Source organism: Nyctereutes procyonoides, unplaced genomic scaffold (genome assembly GCF_905146905.1).
Source record: "Nyctereutes procyonoides isolate TBG_1078 unplaced genomic scaffold, NYPRO_anot_genome, whole genome shotgun sequence".
Lineage (NCBI taxonomy): Eukaryota > Metazoa > Chordata > Mammalia > Carnivora > Canidae > Nyctereutes > Nyctereutes procyonoides.
Genome location: NW_026575040.1, coordinates 761318 through 784993, shown reverse-complemented (window position 1 = coordinate 784993; position 23676 = coordinate 761318). Strand labels below are relative to the sequence as shown.

General features: G+C 37.3%; 1 protein-coding gene across 7 annotated transcripts in view; it reads left to right on the top strand.

Moving 5' to 3' along the window:
* Nucleotides 1–23676, top strand: part of SCAPER (S-phase cyclin A associated protein in the ER) — a 433964-nt gene that overhangs the window by 302394 nt on the left and 107894 nt on the right. For all 7 annotated transcript variants that reach the window (XM_055319784.1, XM_055319782.1, XM_055319779.1 and 4 more), the window contains one exon: nucleotides 10379–10502. In XM_055319784.1, the coding sequence (XP_055175759.1) occupies nucleotides 10379–10502 (124 nt within the window). The remainder of the gene's footprint in view (nucleotides 1–10378; nucleotides 10503–23676) is intronic.

Genomic DNA, 23676 nt, shown 5'->3' with positions numbered 1-23676 from the left:
GAAATACAAGAGTAGTGAAACTGCCTTATAAATATATTAGACTTATTTAACAGAGTCTTTGGCATGTCTTCACCAATTTTATCACTTATATAAATGGAGAGACTGAGGCTTTAAAAAGACTGAATGATCGATCATCAGTTATCAGATTGGCAGCTAGGACTGAACAATCTTTCTGGTATCTATTTTTCTATTCCTTATTGTGTCTGATATGTGAACATTTAACTTTCACTATTTTAATAAAATAAAGTACCATTTCATTGATATCTTATAGAAAGAGTATTGACCTTATTCCTGTGAGTTGCTAGAGCATTTATTTTTATTGTTACTTGTTTGTTTAGTTTTTGACTTCTGGTGGGGGAGAGCTTGTTTGACTCATTTTGGACTTTTAGTTTAGGATTTGAGCAGCAATTTATTGGTGTAGGTGCAAGAAATGTTTGTGGAGTCCTTTTTCCACCTAGGGATCAAAGGAGGGACAGAGGAACTGATCTAATAGAAATTAGTAAAAATAAACCAAAACTACTTACAGCTATTTGTATATATAAGAGAAAATGCTCAGGGAAGATCTAGCAGTGAAGTCGAAAAAAAAATTCATTGTTACCTTTAATACCTTTTTCAGAACTTAAATCAGGTGGCACACATGGAGTAACTGATACAGGTATGATGAAGCTGGAGGCCATGCACCACCTCATGTGTCCTCTACATCGTAGCCCTCAGTAAACGTTAATAAGAGGTATTTGCCAGTGTGGGTGAAATCTGGAACACAGCCCATTGCTAATAAACAATTCCTTATTTCTAAACAGGATTCTTTTAATATATGTCCAAATATCTATTTTTAGATCAAGGTTTACTAAAAATAAATAACTTTCCCTAAGACATAAAAGTAAAAAATTGTTTTGCAAGCTAATTAGCCATAGTGATTGATAAATACTCTTCTCCATTTGACATATTGAGGCATTTTGTTTGTGTCTCAAAAGGCTGCACAGAGATGGTTACAGTTGACAGCTGTTGTAGCACTAATAAGATTAAAGTAAAGAAATTAGTTTTGTCAACTTTAATCTGCTGTTTAACACTGCAAACCACCTGGGGTCTTCTCCAGGGCCCGCATGTTTAATTGTGAATTTAAAATTACATAACCAGATCCTACTTACAAACATATCTGAAGACTTGCTAGTGGTAACTGTCTAGTTACTAGACAAGATAGAGTTTAACACTAGACTTTAGAATTAATGTTTTAATTTGATGCTCACCCTACATTTTTAAATGTATTATTCTAATCTTTGAAACATAACACCTTCTCAGTGGGAGGTTAATTTTAGGAAATGAAGGAAATTTAAATAGGTTTGTACTTAAGCTGTATATGATTTTCCCATCTAAAAATAGAATATGTCCCTATGGAATAATTAAATTGCCAATTCTAGTACCAAATTGACCAATTAAAAAAAAAGAAACCCTTGAGATAATACATTTATTTTTTTTAAAGATTTTATTTATTTATTTATGATAGTCACACAGAGAGAGAGAGAGGCAGAGACACAGACAGAGGGAGAAGCAGGCTCCATGCACCGGGAGCCCGACGTGGGATTCGATCCCGGGTCTCCAGGATCGCGCCCTGGGCCAAAGGCAGGCGCCTAACCGCGGCGCCACCCAGGGATCCCGAGATAACACATCTAGTTGAAGATTTCTTACTCCTTGTTCTGGGCATCATTGTAATTAGGAAAATAGTTTAATTTAAAAACTAATTTTGGTATTATCAAAATGTTATGTTGTAGAATGTGATGTGAGAGGCGATAATCCTTTGTGATTATTACATTGAGTTTTAATGGAAACTGAAGTGTAGGGTGCATATCATTTATATCCCCACAGTGAAGATCATTTGGTCAAGCAGCATTATTAGCATCCCTTGAAGAACCTCCCATCAGTGTTGAGCTGAGATTTGTTGTTCTTGGATGTTGGCTCCCTCACTGGCCCTGCCCACGCCAGGTGTTCTGGCATCAGACAGATGGAGCAAGAACAAGAAAGGCGGGGTGGGTTTAGACTAGTCTCCACAGCACCAGCTTTCCTCTTCATCCACGGTTCATGCTAATCCAAATGTCCCATTGTCCACTGCAGAAAAGAACTTTCCAAATTCTGTCACAAGTTTACCTTTCCTGTGATTCCAAGAATGTCAAAATTGAATAATCCACAGGTACGTTGGGCATCACCAGGGAGTAGAGTTCAGCTTGCCTGCCTGCTGCCTCCAGGATCAGCGCCTGGAAGAAGCTGGTGGGCACCGCCTCATGGCTCTTGTTGACCACCTGGCGCTGCTTCACATAGGACCTCCCACCAGCCTCCGTCCTGCTGGTGACCTTGCGGGGCCCCCGGGGTCTGGTCAGACCCACGGCCACCACCCTCAGGAAGCCTTCCCTGACCTGACCTCCAGCTGTGTCCCTCTGAGGGACTGCCCCTCAGCAGGAAGCTTCTGTGCCTTGTGGTTTCTCCAGGAGGCTAGAAACTCCCTTCAGGGTAGAAATTGACTTTTGCCATGTCCCTCATGCCCATCCCTGGATCAGGCAGGGAGGGGCGCAGCAATAAATACTACTGAAAAGAGAAAAAGGAAGAGGGGTGTGAGGAAATGACTATATTGTAGCTGATAATCTGCTAGTGTGGCTGATACAATGTGATCGGAGCTGAGGAATGCATACAGCAGATGCCAAAATATGTTTTAACTGTTTTTAGCAATTAGAATTAGTGGTGGTAATATTAATTTTGCTTTTCAGAAACTGTTGTGGGTTGTATCATAAAGTGAGTAATTATGGATATTTTAATTCTGTCATCCTTGATGCCTTTGAGGGCCAAGATTCTCAGTATCAAAGAAAAGTTAGAGAGCTGTTATATAAAAGAGTCTAAAGAAAAAAATCCCTAAGTCCTGAATTTGAATCTGAAGTTTTATTATGCATTCATAAAATGTTTTGTCTAAGTGGCATGGTTCCTACCTCTACTCAATCCAATGACTGTTTAAAAAATAGTGGAAAAAAAATAAAATAGTAGAAAGTATAATTAGTGTGTTAATATATTCCACAGTTGTGTATTATTATATATTCTGATTGAAACAAGAAAGACCTTCAGTAGGTAGCTCTGTGTTTGCCAACTAGTGCGCATACTGTAATGGTTCTAGAGAGGCACAGCCAGTCAAGGACCTTCTCCAGAGGAGGGGTGCCCAGGTGGCTCAGTCAGTTAAGTGCCTTCGGCTCAGATCATGATCCCAGGGTCCTGGGACTGAGCTCCACGTTGGACTCCCTGTGTAGCGGGAGCCTGATTCTCCCTCTAACCCACTTGTACTTTCTCTCTCTCTCTCTCCAATCAATCAATCAATCAATCAATCAATCTTTTTTTTTTTTAAAGGAACTTACCCAGAAGTAATTTAGAGTAGTTGTGTAATGGGATAGAGTTCTCAATGACAGGAGTTCTCAGTAAGACAGGAGTCTCTGTTTTCAGCCTCAGGAATTGGCACATGCAGCTCTCAGGTGGGCCTCTCCTGCAAGGCCAGGCCTAGATCACAGGCTTCATCCTGCAGGCAACCATTCACTTGGTGGGACCAGTAAGGCATTAGAATTCTCACTGCACTTGGACCTACCTAGTTTCAGATAACTCTTTATATAATTTTTAATAAAAGATATTATTTTAGGGGAGCCTGGGTGGCCCAGGCAGTTAAGCATCTGACTCTTGGTTTCAGCTCAGGTCATGGTTTCAAGTAGGGTCATGAGATCAGGGCCCAGTCTGGCGCCACACACAGCACAGAGTCTGCCTGAGATTCTTTCCTCCCTCTCTGCTCCTTCCCTTGCTCATTCTCTCTAAATAAACAAATAAATACAGAAATAAATAAAATTATTTCTAAAAATTATTTTAGTTTGGAGATTTATAAAGACAAAGCATAATTTGAGAATGACAATTTGTATAAACCATATACCATTTACTAAATGCTTAATGCAAACCAAATATGTTAGATAAATTACATATGGAGGCTCTGACTTTAGCATTAATTTCTCCTTTCCCTAAGGAACTGATTGCCCCAGGTCTGTGTGTTCTAATTCGGTCTCAAGAATCTTCTTTCCTAAAACTAATTCTATATCATTTGCTAATCATCCTCTGTGTTTTTGTGAGGACCTGTCACATTTCCACACTTACCACGTAAAGTGAATCCCTTTCTTATATGAAGGCAGAAAGAGTGATGAAAATCCCAGGCTTCTCTTTCCAGCTCTGTGGATGGGACTCTGGTACTTGCTATGCCTACTTGGCATAGAATCTTGCTCTGCAGGAACTTAGAGTCATTCACCTCCCTGAGAATATAACTACATATCATTTATTACATGCTTAATGCAAACCAAAGGAATTTGATATGTTGTAATATGTACTGGGGCTCTGGTTTTAAAATGCCCATGGCAGTTTTTAAATTTCTGCTACCTTGATATGGGTTTAAGATGGTGGATTTTGGTGAACAGTATTTTCTGAAAAGTCTTAACCACTGCAAACTGCATAAGGATACAAAATATAAACTATGTACTTCCTAAGTTATCAAGTCCTCTTAGGCTACAACCACCTGGGGCTTTTCTTGTTTAACTGTTTCATAGTGTGTAGGTACTAATCCTAATGTCTGAGTTTTCATTGTTTCATTTTCAGTGAGAAGACTTACTTAAACAAGATGCATATGTGTAGTCGTGATCATTTGGGCCCTTATCTCAGCCCAGCCACAGCGTACTTTTGACAAAATGGACAGTAAGATTTTAATGTCTTCTCAGAAGATACTTTTAAAATCTGGGGCTTTCTGTTTGATGTTAAAAAGTGCTTCTAGTCATTTGAGTCTTAAATTACAGGGAAAGCTGCTTGAGCAGACCACCCAGGCTGTGTTCAAAGAAGTGATCTTTCTAAGACAGGTGCTTTTCAAATAGAGGACAAGTTTTTCCTGACCCTGAGATTTCTGCCCCCCCCCACTTTTTTTCTCATCAGAAAGTAGTTTCTTGTAGCAGTTTCTTTGGGGGTTTTGTGAGCAAAAGATTATATAGATGCACATTCCATGCTTTACCAGTAAATGCATTTTCTTTAAAGTAAAGAGAGCATTAGGACAAAATCTTATGCCTTGTGTTTTTTATAAGTATATTTATTGATGTTCCACAAATGATTGTAGACAAGTTGTGTTTATTGGACAAAACAGAAAAATAGAAATTAAAAATCAAAGTTGTAAAAATTATAGATCAAAACAAAAGGGAAAAGTAGGATACAATTATAAAACTATAAGGTTTCACATGTCACTCTAAATGCAGTATCCTCATTTTTTCGTCTTCGAGGATCTACAATTATATTTATTAATCCTACTATAAAACTACAATACACAAAACCGTGTAATATGGCACAATGTTTAACAAAATTATCAATTACAGTAGGAAACCAGGGAATATATAATATATTTATAGTTGTGATAAAGTTCAAACCAGTAGAGAAAAGGTGACCTTTAAAGGGGGCTGGGAAATTTAGGCTCTGGCTCCCACCACATGCCAGAATCAATTCTAGATGGATTTATAGTGAATTATAAAACCATAAAATTACTTACAGTGATAATCCAAGAAAAAATAAATACAAAGGGCTGGATACGAATGTATAGTTACCATATCTCATAGTGAAGAAGAACTTTTTAAACAATCAAAGGATGGGAAGGAAAAATAAAACCACAAAGAAAAAAATTGTTAGGCTACATAGAATTGTTTCATTTCAATACATAAAAAAATTCTGTCAAAATAACATGAACAAAAGGAAAGACAGCAGATAAACTGGAAAAAATACTAACAACATTATTAATCTTTTACTATATTTATGAGAGAACCCTTCTAACTCATTAAGAAAAAACTGAAAACCTCCAATAAAAAACTTTTAGGGGACAAGAATAATTAACAGAAAGATAAATTGGTTGGCCTGTGTTTTCTAAATCCTACAATATATTCAGTAGCCTATCAATTAATATCCTTCCTGTTTAAGTCAACCAGAACTTTCTTCCTGTAGTTTGCAACTAAAAGATCTATTAAAACAGAATTATTTATAACATTGAAGGTTAACACAAAAATAGTGAGGGATTGATTGGGAAACAAATGTTATATCCATTGTATAACCCCATTCATCCTTTTAAAATTGTGCAGTATTTCTCAGTATAAGTATTTTCATCAGAAAGGGGATTTAAAATAAGATATGAGATGCTTAACAAAATTGTTGGAAGTGATTGTAGACCACTGGGTTGACTCCAAAACAATACGAACCATATCCACTGGGGGCACTGCTTCCTCTGAGGTCAACATACTTTGGGAAGGAAATAACTTAATGCCATGCATAACTGTCTCTCACACCCAGAAACCACAGAATGGATAGAGATCAGAGATTAGGAAATCAAATAGAGTAGCACAAGCCCACTGGTTCTTGACACCCAGAAGCTGGAAAATGGAACCTGGAATGCTGCTGCAGGAATGCCTCATATTTCCAAGTCTTGCTTAATAGCAACCACATCCAAGAGCCACAGGAAGATGGCCTCGACTCCGTTCAACCTCCAAATCTTGTAGGATAATATTTGTATAGGGGAAAAAAACCTCTTCAGAATGCGTAGATTATGTCTGGAAGGATACGTAAGCTAGCGACCACGGTGATTTCTAAGATCGGCGGAGATTGAGTGGCTGAGGGACATAAGGAAGAGGGCGGTGCTTCTCACCTAATACCCTTTTTGTGCATGTTGTACCATGGTTGTCATTCCTAGTCAGAAAGTCACCAAGGTAACTTAATTATATCAAAATTATATAAAAAATTATATCAAAATTATATTCCCATCAAGTTTTTACTGCACTTGATGGGAACACACCCTCAGGTCTCTGAAGAACCCTTCAGGGCTTTTTGAGGTGAGGCAACAGAGTCAGCTTTGGGTTCCCCACTTCTGCTTCAGTCAGAGGAGCTCTGACTTTATCAGTTCTGTGGTTTAAGTATCTGAGTAAAATTTTGTAAGGTTTTTTATTGAAGTAATCTCTACACTTAATATGGGGCTCAAATTCGCTACCCTGAGGTCTTCTGCTTCTCTGACTGAGCCAGCCAGGTACCCCAAGATTTTATATAAGCTTTTAACCTTCTGAGTGAGAAAGCATTCCGTTGCTTTTTTAAAAAAACTGAAAACCATTATTACAGAATATTAAATGTCATGGAGAAATATTCATTATGTATTTGTCAAATAAATGTACATTTACAAGAATAGAGAGGGAAAAAGACCTGAAGTACAAATACCAAATTATTTCTTGATAGTTTTTTACTATTTCTTTGTCCTTGTCTTTCTCAAATTTATTTCAATTGTTTTAAAAATCATTTTTATAGGGGACACCTGTCTAGCTCAGTCGGTAGAGCATGTGACTCTTGATCTCAGAGTCATGAGTTCAAGCCCCATATTGGGTATAAAATCTATTTTTTTAACTAAAGTAAATAAAAATTATTTTTATAATCATAAATACAAGTTACTTTTTAAAAAGAAAAGCAGTATTTCGGAAAATCTGTATTATCTGATAAATGGTGCTGATTTGCATTTGTGAAGTACTTGCTAATGAGAGCTTCCAAACAATGGATTTCATATGGGCCGAAGTTTTTCCATACAGTCCTCAGGTATTGAGTGAAGCTGACAGAGTTGAGCCTTCTCCTGGTGCTCTGCAGCCTAGAATCCTTTCATTATTGATGGCAGTGTACCATGAAAACATTCAGTAAACAAGGTACTTCATGATCCTGGAAATAATAGCTCTTACAGCATGCCTTAATTTGATTCAACTTATTAACATCTTGTTGGTGCCTTATTCATAAAAAGAATAATAAGATTAATAAACCGAATGAAGCCTATCACTTCTTTTTAACCATGTGCCAGGCACTTTCCCAAGTACTTGACAACTATTAACTCATTTAATCTTCATGATACCTATGTGAAGTCTAGGTATCGTTATCCTGGTTTTATAGGTGAGAAAATGGATGCTAAGATGTTAATTTAGTGACTTTCTAAAATCTCAAATGGCAGAACTGGGATTTTAACCTAGATGTATCTTACTCTGATGTCTCTGCTCTTAACCAATATACTCTTAAGCCCAGGGTTTAGTAACCTAACGGTTATATGAAGCAAGGTCCAACTCTGTCAGACAAACATGATTACAAGCACAACAGGGGCTCTCCCACATGGGGACAGAGAGCTTGGCTGTTTCGTCCACCTAGCAGTGCCTGGAAAATCATAGACGCTTAGGTATTTGTTGGGTGAGTGAATACTCACGTGGTGGTCCTTCAACCTGTGGTTCTTAACTTTGCGCATCAGAGTTGCCCCCTAGAGCTTTTGAAACATGCAGATGTCTAGAGTTCATCCAGCTGGCATTTCCAGCGGAGAAACCTGTTCATCCAGCAGGCAAGTATGTTTTTTAAAATCTATAGGTGATTCCAATGCTCAAAATTAGAGCCCCTACTCTAGAGCAGTGGTGCTCTGACTTGAAGATGCATCTGAATCACCTGGAGAATGTTAAAACGCATATTGCTGGTCTCTACCCCCAGTTTCTAGTTAATATGTCTGGGGTGGGGCCTGGAAATTTGCATTTCAAAGAAGCTCCCAGATGATATTGATGCTTCAGGTCCTGTAGGAGCACTGTCCTCCAGGATTGGTCCTGATGGACTACATCAAAACATTTCTACACAGGACCTAAGCAGGAGAGTTAGGCCAGAATCCACATTGATTGTTCAGGCAATTTAGGCTTTAACTAGTGTTCCAAGTATCCAGAAGAGTGCCCACTGGGTTTATGGCTTCAAAGGTTTCTTTGAACAATGGCACATAAATTTGTTTTATCCCTCAAAAAGAACATTTCTTTGATCATTTTGACCTTAGACTGTTGTACTCTCAGGGTTTTCCTCTGCTGAGACACTCTGAATCCATATCTACACAGCCTCCAAGCAGGTAGGGTGCTCACTCAGAACTCTGCAGTTCTTATCTCACAGAGAAAGCCTCTAGTTTCTCCTCAGGTGTTCTCCCTTCTTCCTTCATCTGTCTTTATCTTGGACCAGGAGATCTGGGAAGAGGAGCTTTGACAGACTCTTTGCGGGGCGGGGAGGAGGGTATTATTCAAAGTTCTAGGCCTTGGAGTTCCTGGGTGATAGATATCTAATCTTAAATTATTTTGGATGTCCCAGTTGGTTGTGTCTACCTTTGGCTCAGCTCAGGTCATGCTCTCAGGGTCCTGGGATTGAGCCCCTCATCAGGCTTAGTGAGGAGCCTGATCCTTCTCCTTCTGCTTCTCCCCTTCCCTGCTCTTGTTCTCTCTCTCTCTCTCTCTCTCTCAAATAAATAAATAAATAAATAAAATCTTAAAAAAGACATTATCAACTGATGAATGGATAAAGAAGATATGGTATGTATATATGTATATGTATACACACACAGTGGAATATTACACAGCCATCAAAATGAAATCTTTCCATTTACAACAACATGATGGAGCTAGAGTATATTATGCTAAGTGAAATAAGTCAGAGAAAGACAAATGCCATATGATCTCACTCATATGGGAAGGGGTGGGAAAGAAAGAGGGAAACGAACTGTAAGAGACTCCTAATCATAGAGAACAAAATGAAGGTTTGTAGAGGGAAGTGGATGGGGAATGAGCTAGATGGGTGGTAGGTGTTAAGGAGGACACTTGTTGTGGGGAACTTGGGTCGCTCAGTCGGTTGAGCATCTGACTCTTGATTTCAGCTTGGGTCATGATCTTGAGGTCATGGGATTGAGCCCATGCCAGTCTCTTCCCTTAGCAGAGAGTCTGCTAGAAATTCTCTCTCCACTTCTCTCTATGCACCTCCCCTGTCCCACACACGTGCATACACAATGTCTCTCTCAAATAAATCTTAAAAAAATAAAAGGGCATTTGTTGTGATGAGTACTCGGTGTTATACTTCAGTATTGAATCACTGAATTCTCCAGAAACCAATACTGCACTATATATTAACTAAGTAAAATTTAAGTTAAAAAAGAAAAATTTTTAAATAGACATTATCAGATAGACTATTAATTAAATACATTTCCATTATCTTCTGTGTAACTAAGAAATTAGTCAGAGGCAAGTATTAGATACTAATAATCACTGGGCTTTGGATAAAAAAAAGTGTAAGCTTTTATATCTAGCTGGTGGGCCTTGTACCTAATAATTGGCTTGTTTTTTCAGAGTGACTTCTATCCTGTGCCTGTTGCCATAAAATATAAAAATGCCATAAAATATAAAAGTGCCATAAAATATAAAAAAAATTTTATGTATTTTAAATTGTTTAGAGAAGAGTTGTTCAAGTTTTACAAATGGTGTTTCTCTCCTTCTATTAGGTGTCTCTGCAATGCAATCAATGTTTACAACCTCACCTGCAATAACTGCTCAGAAAATTGCACCGATGTTCTGTTTAGTAACAAGATTACCTTCTTAATGGACCTCCTGATACACCAGTTGACGGTATGCAATATTACTGCTTTGAGTTAGAAGCAGTTACGGTTTGGGAAATATTGCCTGTGGGGAAAACTAAAAGAATTCAGCTTATTTACCCTCCAGATGTAAATAAAGTTATTTACCCTCCAGATGTAAATAAAGTGAAGATGATGAGGAGAGTGAACTAGAGACTGACAAAGAGACCTCTTAATTTGAAAATCTCATATTAGAGTCTCCTAAGTTCCAATATTTAACAGATAACATACTTGTAACACTTGCCAACTACCAGGGCTTTGGAGTCAGCTGGACTCCACGCCAAACCTCTGAGTCCACAGGAATGAATGCTGTAGAACAGAAGAAAGCTTAGGAAAGCCTCAAAACCTCTCTTGCCAACTCAGTTAAAAGGGTCAGTTTATAAAGGGTTTTTTGGTGGCCCTTGATATATATTTTTTTGAAGCAAGAAATTCCTCTGTCAAAAAGGGGCAAACCTGTTATACTTTTGAAATGGAAACAAGCAGCCAATTGTAGCCTTAAATTTTGCTTCAGTTCACAGATGTTGGAAGAGTTCAGCTCAGTGTAATATCTAAAGGTTTAGGTCTGTCAACCGCAGCCTCCAGAACACAACCCTGAGGCCAGAAGTTTCCTGGTGAAGTTTCTGAGCCCCTGAGGTATTGGCACAAAAACTCTCTCAAGCTGCAAGTTTACAACACAGGAGATTTATTTTTCAGAACCTATTTACTTTTACTCCACACACAGTTCTAATACCTCTTTCTAAACTACGTGCCTTTTGCTGTCTTTCCTCCTCCATCTGGCTAATTTCTGTACATTCTACAGACCCTACCTGAAACATGGCACCTTTGTCATGAAACCTTCCCAACCTGACTCTCCTCAAGTCCAGGTTAGGAATTTTTTATGTGCTCCTAGGCCTTACCTCTTTCATAGAATTGATCACATTGAATTGACTATTTACCTGACCATTTCCCCATTAGCCATAAAATCAACAAGAACAGGAGGTAAATGATCACCCTCTCCAGGATCGTAACACAGTGCCTGGTACTTGGTAGATTTAGTACATCATTGATGAATATATGACAGAAAAATGGATCCCCCCATGTCTCAAGCTGAGAATCAGAAAGGGAATGAGGAGGCCCTTCCAGGCTGGCATACTGATGTTGGGAGGGGTCGACAGTGAGAGAGAACAGAGGCACAGACCTGGAACTGTTGACACAGTACAGCAGTGGCTATTTACCATGATGACACTGAGTCAGCACTTTAGGGCCAAATTATTTTTTTGTTTTATCGTAAAAGAAGGCATTAAAATATGGGTAAGACATTTTAGCACACAATTCTACTCAAAACAGCTGAAGGGCAGGAACAAGGAGAAAAGCCTTAGCCTTTGTTGTATGGTCACATATTCCAGACATTTTAATATATATTGCCTCATCTAATTTTTTTAAACATAAAGTCAGGATTTTACCAACAAGGAAACTTGAGTCCCAGAGATAGTGGCTTGCCCAAGACTATATAAATAGAAAGTCACAGAGCTAAGAGTCAAGCCTAGGTCTCTCAAACCCAAATTGAGAGACATTCTACACAGTAACTGCTACTTTTCAAAAGTGTCAGTGTTGTGAAAGACAAAGGAAGAGTGGAGAAGTGTCAAGATTGGAGGACATTCTGACAAGTAAATGAAATGTGGGATCCTATACCAGGAAAAGGACATTAGTGAGAAAACTGGGAAATTCAAATAAAGTCTATAAAATAGTTAATTTTACCAACTCAATGTTAATTTCCTGCTTTCAATAATTATAGTATGGTTTTGTAATTTGTTAACAGTAGGGGGTGCTGGGCAAAAAGAACTCCACTATTTGAAACATATCTCCTACTTTAAAATTATTTTAAAATAAGAAGTGAAATTAAAAAAAAAAACATGTTCCATGCATCATCTGGATGAGTTTATTCTGTGAAATTTATTCTATATTGGTAATGGAAGAAGAAATATTAATACACTTTGAACAGGACAGGTAACAAAAAAGATGGCCTTTGAAATGTGAAGGGATGAGTAAGAAGATTTACAGACAGGATCTTCTGTCCTAGCTCTTCAGTCTTTTCTATTCAAAACCTATTCTTATTAAGAGATATCACATGAGGTACCTAATTATTCTCTCACTTAATAATTAAGTGCTTACTATGTCCACTTCCAGAGAAGCATGGGATATAATCCCCACCATCTGGGAAATCCTGTTTTAGGAGTGGGAACAGATATGCAGATTGCACGTAGTAAACAGTGTGATGGCAGCCTGTAACAGACTACAGAGGGAGCACAGAGGAAGGCGTTTTATAGCCTGGGACATCACAAAGGAGGGGATTTGAGCTAGGCCTTAGGTCCTCATAGTAGCTGTCATTTACTAAGTGCCTACATGTGCCAGGAGCTTGTAAGTAGCTTGATCCTCTCCCTCTCCTTTGAAAGCCTGAGTTTCCTTTAAGTAATATTCTCTTGCTTGTGACCTCGTGGTTTCTTGACACTCAGAATTTTAGCACGTTCTGTGTTTATTTTTGCTCCATTCTAAACCATAATCCTAGGACATTTGTTTGCCAAGCACACTTTATTCCTTCTTTCCTTATACATGCACTTCCTGGTTTATAGAGTTCCTTTAGACTTCTTATTCTGTAGCTGTCAATTCTAATACTCCTGTGACTGAGTTTGTGACACTTGAGAAAGAGAATTGTTTCCTAATTTGGGGAGACAGAGGGTAGAGATGGCTAAGGATGGTGATTTTTGTCTCTTGAAATCACTTGAATTCTTTTTTTTTTTTTTTTTTTTGGTAAGTGGTTTGATATCCATGTAACCAAAATATGGACCACTAATTTGCATACCCTATAAGCAATGATAGAAGTTAGTCATTAACATATTTTCCAGAAGGATAAGAAGGAAGCATAAAAGAAGCTAATGAATTGAGATCTGATGGGATTTGTAAGACACCTAATAATGAGGCACTTAAACCTTTTTGGTTCTTTAGCAAACTGAAATTGTGTAGATTTTTTTTTTTTTTTTTTGGTCTAGCTGCGTAGACTTTGTTTTAGCACTCTACATGTGCAACGCACTGTATAGATGCCAGGATCACAGAGGTAATTGGACACAGTTCCTTTACTCTAGAAGCCCAGTTAAGGAAGAATTTGCACACACAAATACTAGAGAAAAGCCATGAGAAATTCTGTCGTGTCCTGAGAGCTACAGAGCCTAAGCACTAAGAACCTGGCACATAAGAGGTTCTCCTTAAATATGTAATGAATTAATTCTAACTGGGAGCATTAGAGAGGTTTTGGGAAGATTTTAGTATGCTTTGAGGAAGGGTAGAAATTCTAAATTCTGAGTTATGATTTTTACCAAAGATAAATTAGCACAGGTGACACTATAAAGTATAATTTGTAGTAGAGATTCAAAGTAGGATTTTTGGGATGAGCTCTTGGGGAATTTATTTGGAACCTTGTAAGAACAATACATTTAGACAGTCATGATCCAGAATGAAGTCTCACATAGATGTGTTATCTTCCAAGAAGCATGAAAGTTTCTAAATATGTTAAAGCAGATTACTTCTGTCATTCTAGAAGCATGGTTAAGCATCTTTTCTGAGCCTAACTCCTTCCAGTGAATGGAACAGTGGGTCTCAAGCTTTGAAATGCCTCCTTGAGAAGAACAGATATGCACATTGGAAGGAAATAAAAAGACCAGTGAAAAGAGCAAAATGGCAGAACAGGAAGTCCCAGCCCTCATTCCCCCACAGAGATACCACCTTAACAGTATATATACCAAAATACCATTATGAGAGTTCCGGAAGACAGTTAAGATTTTAAAGTACCCCAGGCGATCTCAAAGCCAAGAATAGCCACATTGAATTGAGTAAGAAGAACTGTTTCATTTTAGTTGTGTTCACCCCCTTCCCCAAGCCAGCATAACTCAGTCCTGCCAGACAATACCCCAGTTCATGGGTTCTTCTTTAGGAAGAAGAGAGGAGTAACATGAGTCTGGCCTTCTAGATTTTTGGAGGGCTGCCCAAGGGGGGGGTACCTGTTTCACCTTACTCAGAGCTTTGACAGGGAACAGGCATACTTTGGGTGCCTAGTAGCCCCTGATAACAGAGAGAGCAGGGCAGCTTGCTGCTGTAGAACCAGAGAACTTACAGTGTTGCAGACAGACACCAGAGGGAGCAAGAGATTATGATGTCCTGAAAAAGAAACTAAAAAAAAAACCAACAAAACTCTCTAATTGAGAGATTGTACACACAGGTCTAGAGAAAGGTACACATCACCCACAGAAAGGTTTCAGAAGCCTCCAAATTTCCTAGCCAAGATATTGGTGTCTTCCTTCTTACAAAGCCAGAATGTAAAGTCTAGAAGAGGTGCTTTTTTTTTTTTTTCAAATGTGCAGATCCTAACACAAAGATATGACTCACAAAGAAACAGGGAAACATGGCCCGTACAAAGGAACGAGATAAAGCTCTGGAAACCAATCTTAAAGAAACAAGTATATGAATTAACTGCAAAGAATTCAAACTAATTATAAAGATGTTCAATGAGCTCAAGAAAATGAGGCATAAAAAATGAAAATAAAGAGAAAATATTTTTTAAAAACAAGTTTTAGAGCTGAAGAATACAATAATTGAACTGAAAAGTTAGGTAGGGGAGTTCAAGAGCAGGCTTGATCAAATAGAAGAAAGAATGTGTGAACTCAAAGACAAGTCATCTGAAATTATGCAGTCAAAGGAACAAAAAGGAAAAGAAATGAAAAAAGCCTAAAGGATGTATGCAGTACCATCAGTTAGACCAATATACACAGGTACTCTCAAAAGAAAAAAGTAGAATGGGGAGGAAAGTTTATTTAAAGAAATAATAGCTAAAAATTTCCCAGTCTGGGGAAGGAAATGGATATCCAGATTCAAAAAGCCCCACAGACTCCCAACTATAATGAACACAAAGAAATCCACACCGAAACATTATAAACTTTTCAAAAGTCAGAGGCAAAGAATTTTGAAAGCAGCAAGAGGAAAGTGACTTGTCATATACAAGGGAACCCTCATAAAATTAATGATTTCTCACCAGAAACCCTACAGGCCAAAAGAAGTAGAAAGATATACTCAGAATGCTAAAAGAAAAATATGCCAACCAAGAAAACTACATCCAATAAGATTATCCTTCAAGAATGAAGAAGTAAAAACTTAACCAGATAAACAAAACCTAAGGGAATGCATCACCACTAGACCTGCCTTTCAAGAAATTCTGAAGTGAGGAGTACCTGGCTGACTCAATCCATCGAGCATGGCAACTCTTGATCCTTGCCTTGAGTTTGAGCCCCACATTGGGTGTAGAGGTTACTTAAAAAACAAAATCTTGGGACACCTGGGTGGCTCAGCAGTTTAATGCCTGCCCTCAGCCCAGGGTGTGATCCTGGAGTCCTGGGATCAGGTCCCATGTCGGGCTCCCTGCATGGAGCCTGCTTCTCCTCCCTCTACCTGTGTCTCTGCCTCTTTCTCTCTGTGTCTCTCATGAATAAAATAAATCTTTAAAAAAAAATCTTTTAAAAAAAAGTTTTTAAAAAGAAGAAATTCTAAAATGAGTCCTTCAGGTAGAAACAAAAAGATGCTAAACAGCATTACAAAAGCATATTAAAGTACAATTGATCCTTGAACAACATGGGTTTGAACTGCATGGGTACACTTATATGTGGATTTTTTATTTTTTTTTATTTTTTTATTTTTTATTTTTTTGGATTTTTTAAATAAACATACATACTGTAAATGTATTTTCTTTCCCTTAAAATTTTCTTAATAACATATTCTTCTCTCTAGTTTACTTCATTGTAGGAATATAGTATATAATACATATGACATACAAAATATGTGTTAATCAACTGTTTATGTTATTGGTAAGCCTTCCACTCAACAGAAGGCTCTTAGTGGTTACGTTTTGGGGAATCAAAAGTTGTATTTGGATTTTCGACTGTACATAGGGTTGGCATCCCTATTCATCATGTTATTCAAAGGTCAGCTGTGTAAAGCTTGCTGGCAAATATATAGACTAATACAGTATGTTGTCATACTGTAACAGCTGTAAATCATTTTAATTCTGACAGAATTATAGTATAGAAATTTTCTAATAAAATGTGTATATTTCTATATAAAAATGTAGAAATAATTGTAACTGTAAAAATATATTCATGAGTATCTAATATAAAAATATGTGTTTTGTGGGGCACCTAGGTAGCTCAGCCAGTTAAGCATCCAGCTCTTGATCTCAAGTCAGATCTTGATCTCAGGGTTGTGAGTTCAAGCCATGCATTGGGCTCCATGCATTAAACAAGTGTATTTGGTGAACAGAATGTTAGGAGGAGAGGTAAAAGGATAGTATATTTGTTTGCATTTGAAGTTATTAGCTTAAAATGGATTATTATAACTATGTTATATGTAAGCCTACTGGTAACCATAAAGAAAATATCTATAGAAGATACACAGAAGAAAATGAGAATGGAATCAAAGCATGTTACTACAAAACAATCAGCACAAAGGAAGACATCAGGAATAGAATGAGGGACCAGGAACTACAAGACAGAAAATAATTAACAAAATGGAAATAGTAAGCCCTTCTCTACCAATAATTACTATAAATGTAAGTGGGTTAAACTCCCCAATAAAAAGACATACAGAGGCTGAATGGATCAAGATCCAACTATATACTGTCTACTCAAATAGACTCAAGAGACTCACTTTAGGTTTAAGGGCCATGTAAGATGAAGGTGAAAGAATTGAAAAAGATAATCCATGCAAATGATAACCAAAAGAGAGCAGAGTGGCTATGCTTCTATAAGACTAAATAGTCTTAAAGAGACAAAGGACAATTTTCAGTTTTCCAGGAAGGTAAAACAATTTGCAAGTACATAGACACCCATCAGGACACCCAAGTACTAAAAGCAAACATTGAAAGATTTGAAGAGAGAAGAAGACAGCAACGCAATAAAAGTAGGGGATTTCAATACCCAAATTTGAATAATGGAAAAACATCCAGAAAGAAAACTAATTAAGGAAACAGATGCCCTTAAACATCACTGCAGACCCAATGGACCTTACACGTATGTAAAAAACTATTCCACTCAACAGCAGCAAAATACACATTTTTCTCAAGCACACATGGAATGTTCGCCAGTGTAGATCACATGTTAGTTCACAAACAAGTCAACAAATCTAAGAATAAGATATACCACATCTTTATTCATTCACCTGTCCGTCATTGAACACTCGGACCGCTTCCTCAGTTTGGTTACTGTGCAAATACTGCTGCAGTAAACATAGGGGTGCATGTATCTCTTATTAGTGTTTTCATATTCTTTGGGTGAATACCCAGCAGAGGATAATAAGATGATTCTTTTCTTAATTTTTTGAGGAACCTTTGTACTGTTTTCCACAGTGGCTGCACCAGTTAGCATTCCCACCGACAAAGCAGTAGGGTTCCTTTTTATCTAATCCTCACCAATGCTTATTGTTTCTTGTTCTTTATTTTAGTATTCTGACAGGTGTAAGGTAATATCTCATTGTGGTTTTGATTTGCATTTCCCTGATGATTAGTGATGTGGAGAATCTTTTCATGTGTAAACTGTTGGCCATCTGGATGTCTTCTTTGGAGAAATGTCTGTTGTCTTCTCATTTTTTAATTGGATTATTTGTTTTTGGAGTGTTAAGTTGTATAAATTCTTTATATATTTCGGATACCAACCCTTTGTCAGATATTTCCTTTGCAAATATCTTCTCCCATTCAGTTTTGTTGAGTGTTTCCTTTTCTGTGCAGAAACTTTTAAATTTTTTGCTTCTTTTGCCTCAGGAACATATCTAGAAAAACGTTGCTCTGGCTGATGTCACATAGGTTACTGCCTGTGTCGTCCTCTAGGATTTTTATGGTTTCAGGTCTCATATTTAGGTCTTTAATCCATTTTGAGTTTATTTTTTAGTATGGTAGAAGAAAGTCATCCAGTTTTATTCTTTTGCATGTAGCTGTCCAGTTTTCCCAACACCATTTGTTGGAGAGTCTTTCTTTTTCCCATTGCATATTCTTGCTTCTTCTGTTGAAATTGAATTGACCATTTAGTTGTAGGTTTATTTCTGGGCTCTCAATTCCATTCCATTGATCTGTGTATCTATTTTTGTGCCAATTCCATACTGTTCTGATTACTATAGTGTGATAGTATATCTTGAAATCTGGGATTGTGCTACCTCCAGTTTTGTTCTTTTTAAAGATTTCTTTGGCTATTTGTGGATTTTTGTGATTCCATACATATTTTAGGATTATTTGTTCTAGTTCTGTGGAAAATGCTGTTGGTATTTTGATAGGAATTACACGATGTCTGTAGAGTGCTTTGAGTAACATGGACATCTTAACAGTATTTATTCTCCCAATCCATGAACACCTTTCCATTTGTGTCATCTTCAGTTTCTTTCATCATGTTTCATACTTTCCAGAGTAGAGCTCTTTCACTTCCCTGATAAAGTTTATTTGACAATTTCTTAAAATAAGACAACAATGAAGCTTGCCACGTTTATTGACTCTTCCTTTCACAAATGATTTTTCTGTTACATGTGATACAATTTGATAGCATTTTACCCACAGTGCAACTTCTGTCAGTATTGGAGTCCACCCTCTCAAATCTTGCCACTGCTTTATCAATTACCTTTACATAATATTCTTAATCCTTTTTTTGTCATTTCAACAATCTTTATAGCATCTTCATCAGAGTCCATCTCAAGAAACCACTTTCTTTGCTCATCTTTAAGAACTGACAACTCATCCATTAAAGTTTGTCATGAGATTGCAGCATTTCAGTCCCAGCATCAGGCTCCACTTCTAATTCTAATTCTCTTGCTGTTTCCATCACAGCTGTAGTTACTTCCTCATCTGGAACTCTTCAAAGTCCTCATGAAGATTGGAACTTAACTTCTTCCAGATTCCTGCTAATGTTGATATTTTGACTTCTTCCCATGAATCACAAATATTCTTAATGGCATCTAGAATGGTGAATCCTTTCCAGAAGGTTTTCTTTTTTTTTTTTTTCCAGAAGGTTTTCAATTTACTTTGTCCAGATCCATCAGAAGAATCACCACCTGTGGCAACTACAGTCTTAGAAATGTATTTCTTGAGTAATAGGACTTGAAATTCACAGTGACTCCTTGATCAGTGAGATGGATATTTTGTTAGTAGGCATGAAAACAACATTTATTTCATTGTACATCTCCATCAGAAATCTTGGGTGACCAAATGCATTGTCAGTAAGCAATAATATTTTGAAAGAAATCTTTTTTTCTCGGAGCACCTGGGTAGCTCAATGGTTGAGCATCTGTCTTCCACTCAGGTCGTGATCCCAGGGTCCTAGATCAAGTCCCACATCAGGCACTCTGCATGGAGCCTGCTTTTCCCTCTACTTGTGTCTCTGTCTCTCTGTGTGTCTCTCATGAAAAAATAAAATTTAAAAAAAAGAAATCTTTTTTTCTAAGCAAGCAGGTATTCACAATAGACTTAAAATATTCAGTAAACCAGGTTCAGAAATAAATATGCTGTCATCTAGGCTTTGTTGTTCCATTTATAGAGCAGAGGTACAGTAGATTTAGCATAATTCTTAAGAGCCCTAGGATTTTCAGAATGGTGAATAAGCATTGGATTCAACTTACGGTAACCAGCTGCATGAGCTCCTAACAAGAGAGTCTGCTGCCCTTTGAAGCTTTGAAACCATTCATGGATTTCTCCTCTCTAGCTATGAAAAGTCCTAGATGGCATCTTCTTCCAATATAAAGCAGTTTCATTTACATTGAGAAAACCTACTGTTTCATGTAGCCACCTTTATTTATTATTTTAACTAGATTCTCTGAATAACTTGCTGTAGCTTCTATATCAACACTTGCTGCTTCACTCTACACTTTTAGGTAGTGATGGCTTTTCTCCTTAAATCTCCTTATTCAACCTCTGCTAACTTTTCTTCTATACCTTTCTCACTTCTCAGCTCTCATAGAATTGAAGGGAGTTAGGACCTTGCTCTGAATTAGGTTTTGGCTTAAAGAAATATTGAGGCTGGTTTGATTTTTGTTTTTAATCTAGACAACTGAAACTTTCTCTATATCAGCCATAAGGCTGTTTCACTTTCTTATCATTAGTGTGTTCACTGGAGTAGCACTTTTAATTTCCTTCAAGAAAAAAATTTCCTCCAAGAACTTTTCCTGTGTGTGTACAACTTAGCTAACTGTTTGGTGCAGGAGGCTTAGCTTTTTGGCCTATCTCAGCTTTTGACATGCCTTCCCCCCTGAGTCCAGTCCTTTCTAGCTTTTGATTTAAAGTGAGAGACATGCAAATCTTCTTGTCACTTGAGTGAGCACTTAGAGGCCTGGGTAAGGTTATTAATTGGCCTAACTTCAATATTGTGCCTCAAGAAATAGGGAGACCCAAGGAGAGAGAGAGTTGGGGGAATGGCAGATGGGTGAAGTACAGACCAAATGCTGTTGGAAAAATAGCTCCAATAGACTTGCTCAATCCAGGGTTGCCATAAACCTTTAGTTTGTAAAAAATGCAGTATCTGCAAAGCACAATAAAATTAAATGGGCCTGCCTTTGCATTCTCATGTTCACTACAGCATTATTCATAACAGTCAAGGGGTGGAAATAACTTAAATGTCCATTGACAGATGAGTGGATAAAGCAAATGTGTATATATTCGAGGAATACTATTCAGCCATAAAAAAGATGGTCCTGCCTTATGCTACAACATGTATGAACCTGAGGGCAGTATGCTAATAAGCAAAATAAACAAGTCACACAAGGTCAAATACTACGTGATCTCACTTATTTGAGATATCTGAATCTGAGGTAGTCAAACTCATAAAAAAGAAAGTAGAATGGTGGTTGCCAGGAGCTGGGATGAAGGGAAATGGGAAGTTACTATTTAGTGAGTGTTGAGTTGCAGTCATGTGAGATGAAAAAGTTCTGAACATCTGTTTTACAACATTGTGCTTATAGTTAATTAGATTGCAATGTATACTTAAAAATTGTTAGATGGTAAATTTATGTTACATGTTTTTATCATAAAAAAGACCAGTTAAAGTACTACTGAACACTGGGAAAATATCTTAATAGACTTCTCCTATTGGAAATTGTAAACAGTCCACATTAGAGATGAGCAAATTGAAATGTGGCAGAGATCACACAAGTACCTAGTAATGGAACCAGGACCTGGATCCTAGTCTCCTGAGCCTCAGCCAGAGCTTCCCTTCCTGTAACCTGAATAGATGCATCCCCACTTTATTGAGTTGACAAATGAGACAAAGCAACATTTTTGTGAGTTAATTCTGTACATGTTTAATATTGACACCTGTGTAGGATTCACTGGAAAGACATTTAATTAAAAGACATAATTTCTTGATGTTTCATTGCATTTTTAAAAAGCATTAAATATTTTATTAGCATCCTTATTTTTAATTCATAGTAACCTGTTCTTCATGGAATATTTAAAGAATATGCTGATATATCGTATGTATATATTTTCTTAGCCACGAGTTTGTTAATTGAAAAGTGATGTACAAACCTTAAATAATTGATATGAGACTATTGGTTCAAAGAGGCACTTCAGAAGGTGACAAGAAAGCTCTGTATATAAACAAAGAAAATACAAGTGCAGTCATACAGCAAGGGGATTGTTTTTTACTGAGTCATGTGCAAAGCCATGCAGGTGCCTGTTTGATTTTCATTATAGCAACAAAGGCCTGGAATTGGCCATTAACTACATTGTTTTCTTTGTACTAAGGAGCCAGAACATGGACACCATAGTTAATTATAGGGGATTAGAAATCCTTCAGCCCTCCACAGGTAACAGTACTCTCCCTGATGCCAATTGCATCTTGTTACCTCCTTTTACTACGTGGCACCTAACTCCGGCTGTCGAGAACAACTTGCCCTTTTAGAATCAATAATGTCAAGTCTATTTGTGTCTAATAGGCCATATATCTTATTGATGCAGAGAATATCAGAACCAGAGACAAGGCCTTCCTAGTATCTGGTCTAGTTCAGTCCTCTTGTTTTATAAATGAGGGCAGTGAACCTCAAAAGAGGAAAAGGATGGAAGATGTGTGGGACGGAGTACTCACCAAAAATTTCACAGCCTATTAATAGAGAAATGCGATTCAAATTCAGGTTTCCAAAATCCCAGCCTAGTATTCTTTCCACTCTGTTACTTGACATGCTGCTAATTTAAGTTTGGCAAGAACATTTAAGTGATGTTTTAATTGTTGTAGAACTTTACCCTCAAAGTTACATTCAGAATTGATTTAGAAAAAAAAAAGGGTCAAATTATAACTTTAATTGCCCTTCCACTGGAGTCATATGAAATAGTATCATCAGCATCACTAGGACTCTAACCTAAAATCATTAATTGATTGCTTGAGTGAAGAAATTAACATATCCAGCATCATAGCAGAAATTTTATCACACTGCCTTCAAATGGTAGGTAAAGCAAATGGAATTATTAAATATGTAAAAATTTTGAATAAAACTATTAACAAATTCAGTTTAACACCTAGAACCTTATATGCAATATTAGAAATATACATTCTTTATAGGAAGAACACAAGGGAAATTTACAAGAATTGACTGTGCCATAGAGCAAGTCTTCATAAACGTGAAAGAATCAGTTATACAGATGATCCTGTTCTGCTTTGGGTATGATTGAATAGGCTCCTGTCAGATTGACCCTCTTGAAATAACAAATATAAACTCCGGATAAAGTATGAAAAAACAAATTCCTAAAGGTACTAGAGACCATTCTGCTTGGAATAGAAACATAGAAGAAGAGAATGGAAAAAAAAAAAAAGAAGAAGAGAATGGCATTGTGTGCGTTTCCTAGTTTATGCCTTTTTAGCCTGAGGGCAGGGCATTGCTGGTATGACATGCAATAACTAGTATTACCATAGAAAATCCACAGTCTTTCGGGCCCGAAGAACTAGAGGACAATTCAGGACCAAAAATAAATAAATAAATGGCTAGTATATGAGGAAGAAGTTCAGAAAGAAGAGAGCCAGAAAGTGAGATACCCTAATTACTTATAAATGTCCGAATGATCCTAGTACCAAACATGTGTGGGACAGATGCCGCTAAAGACAAAAAAACTCAAGTGAGATTTCAGCTGC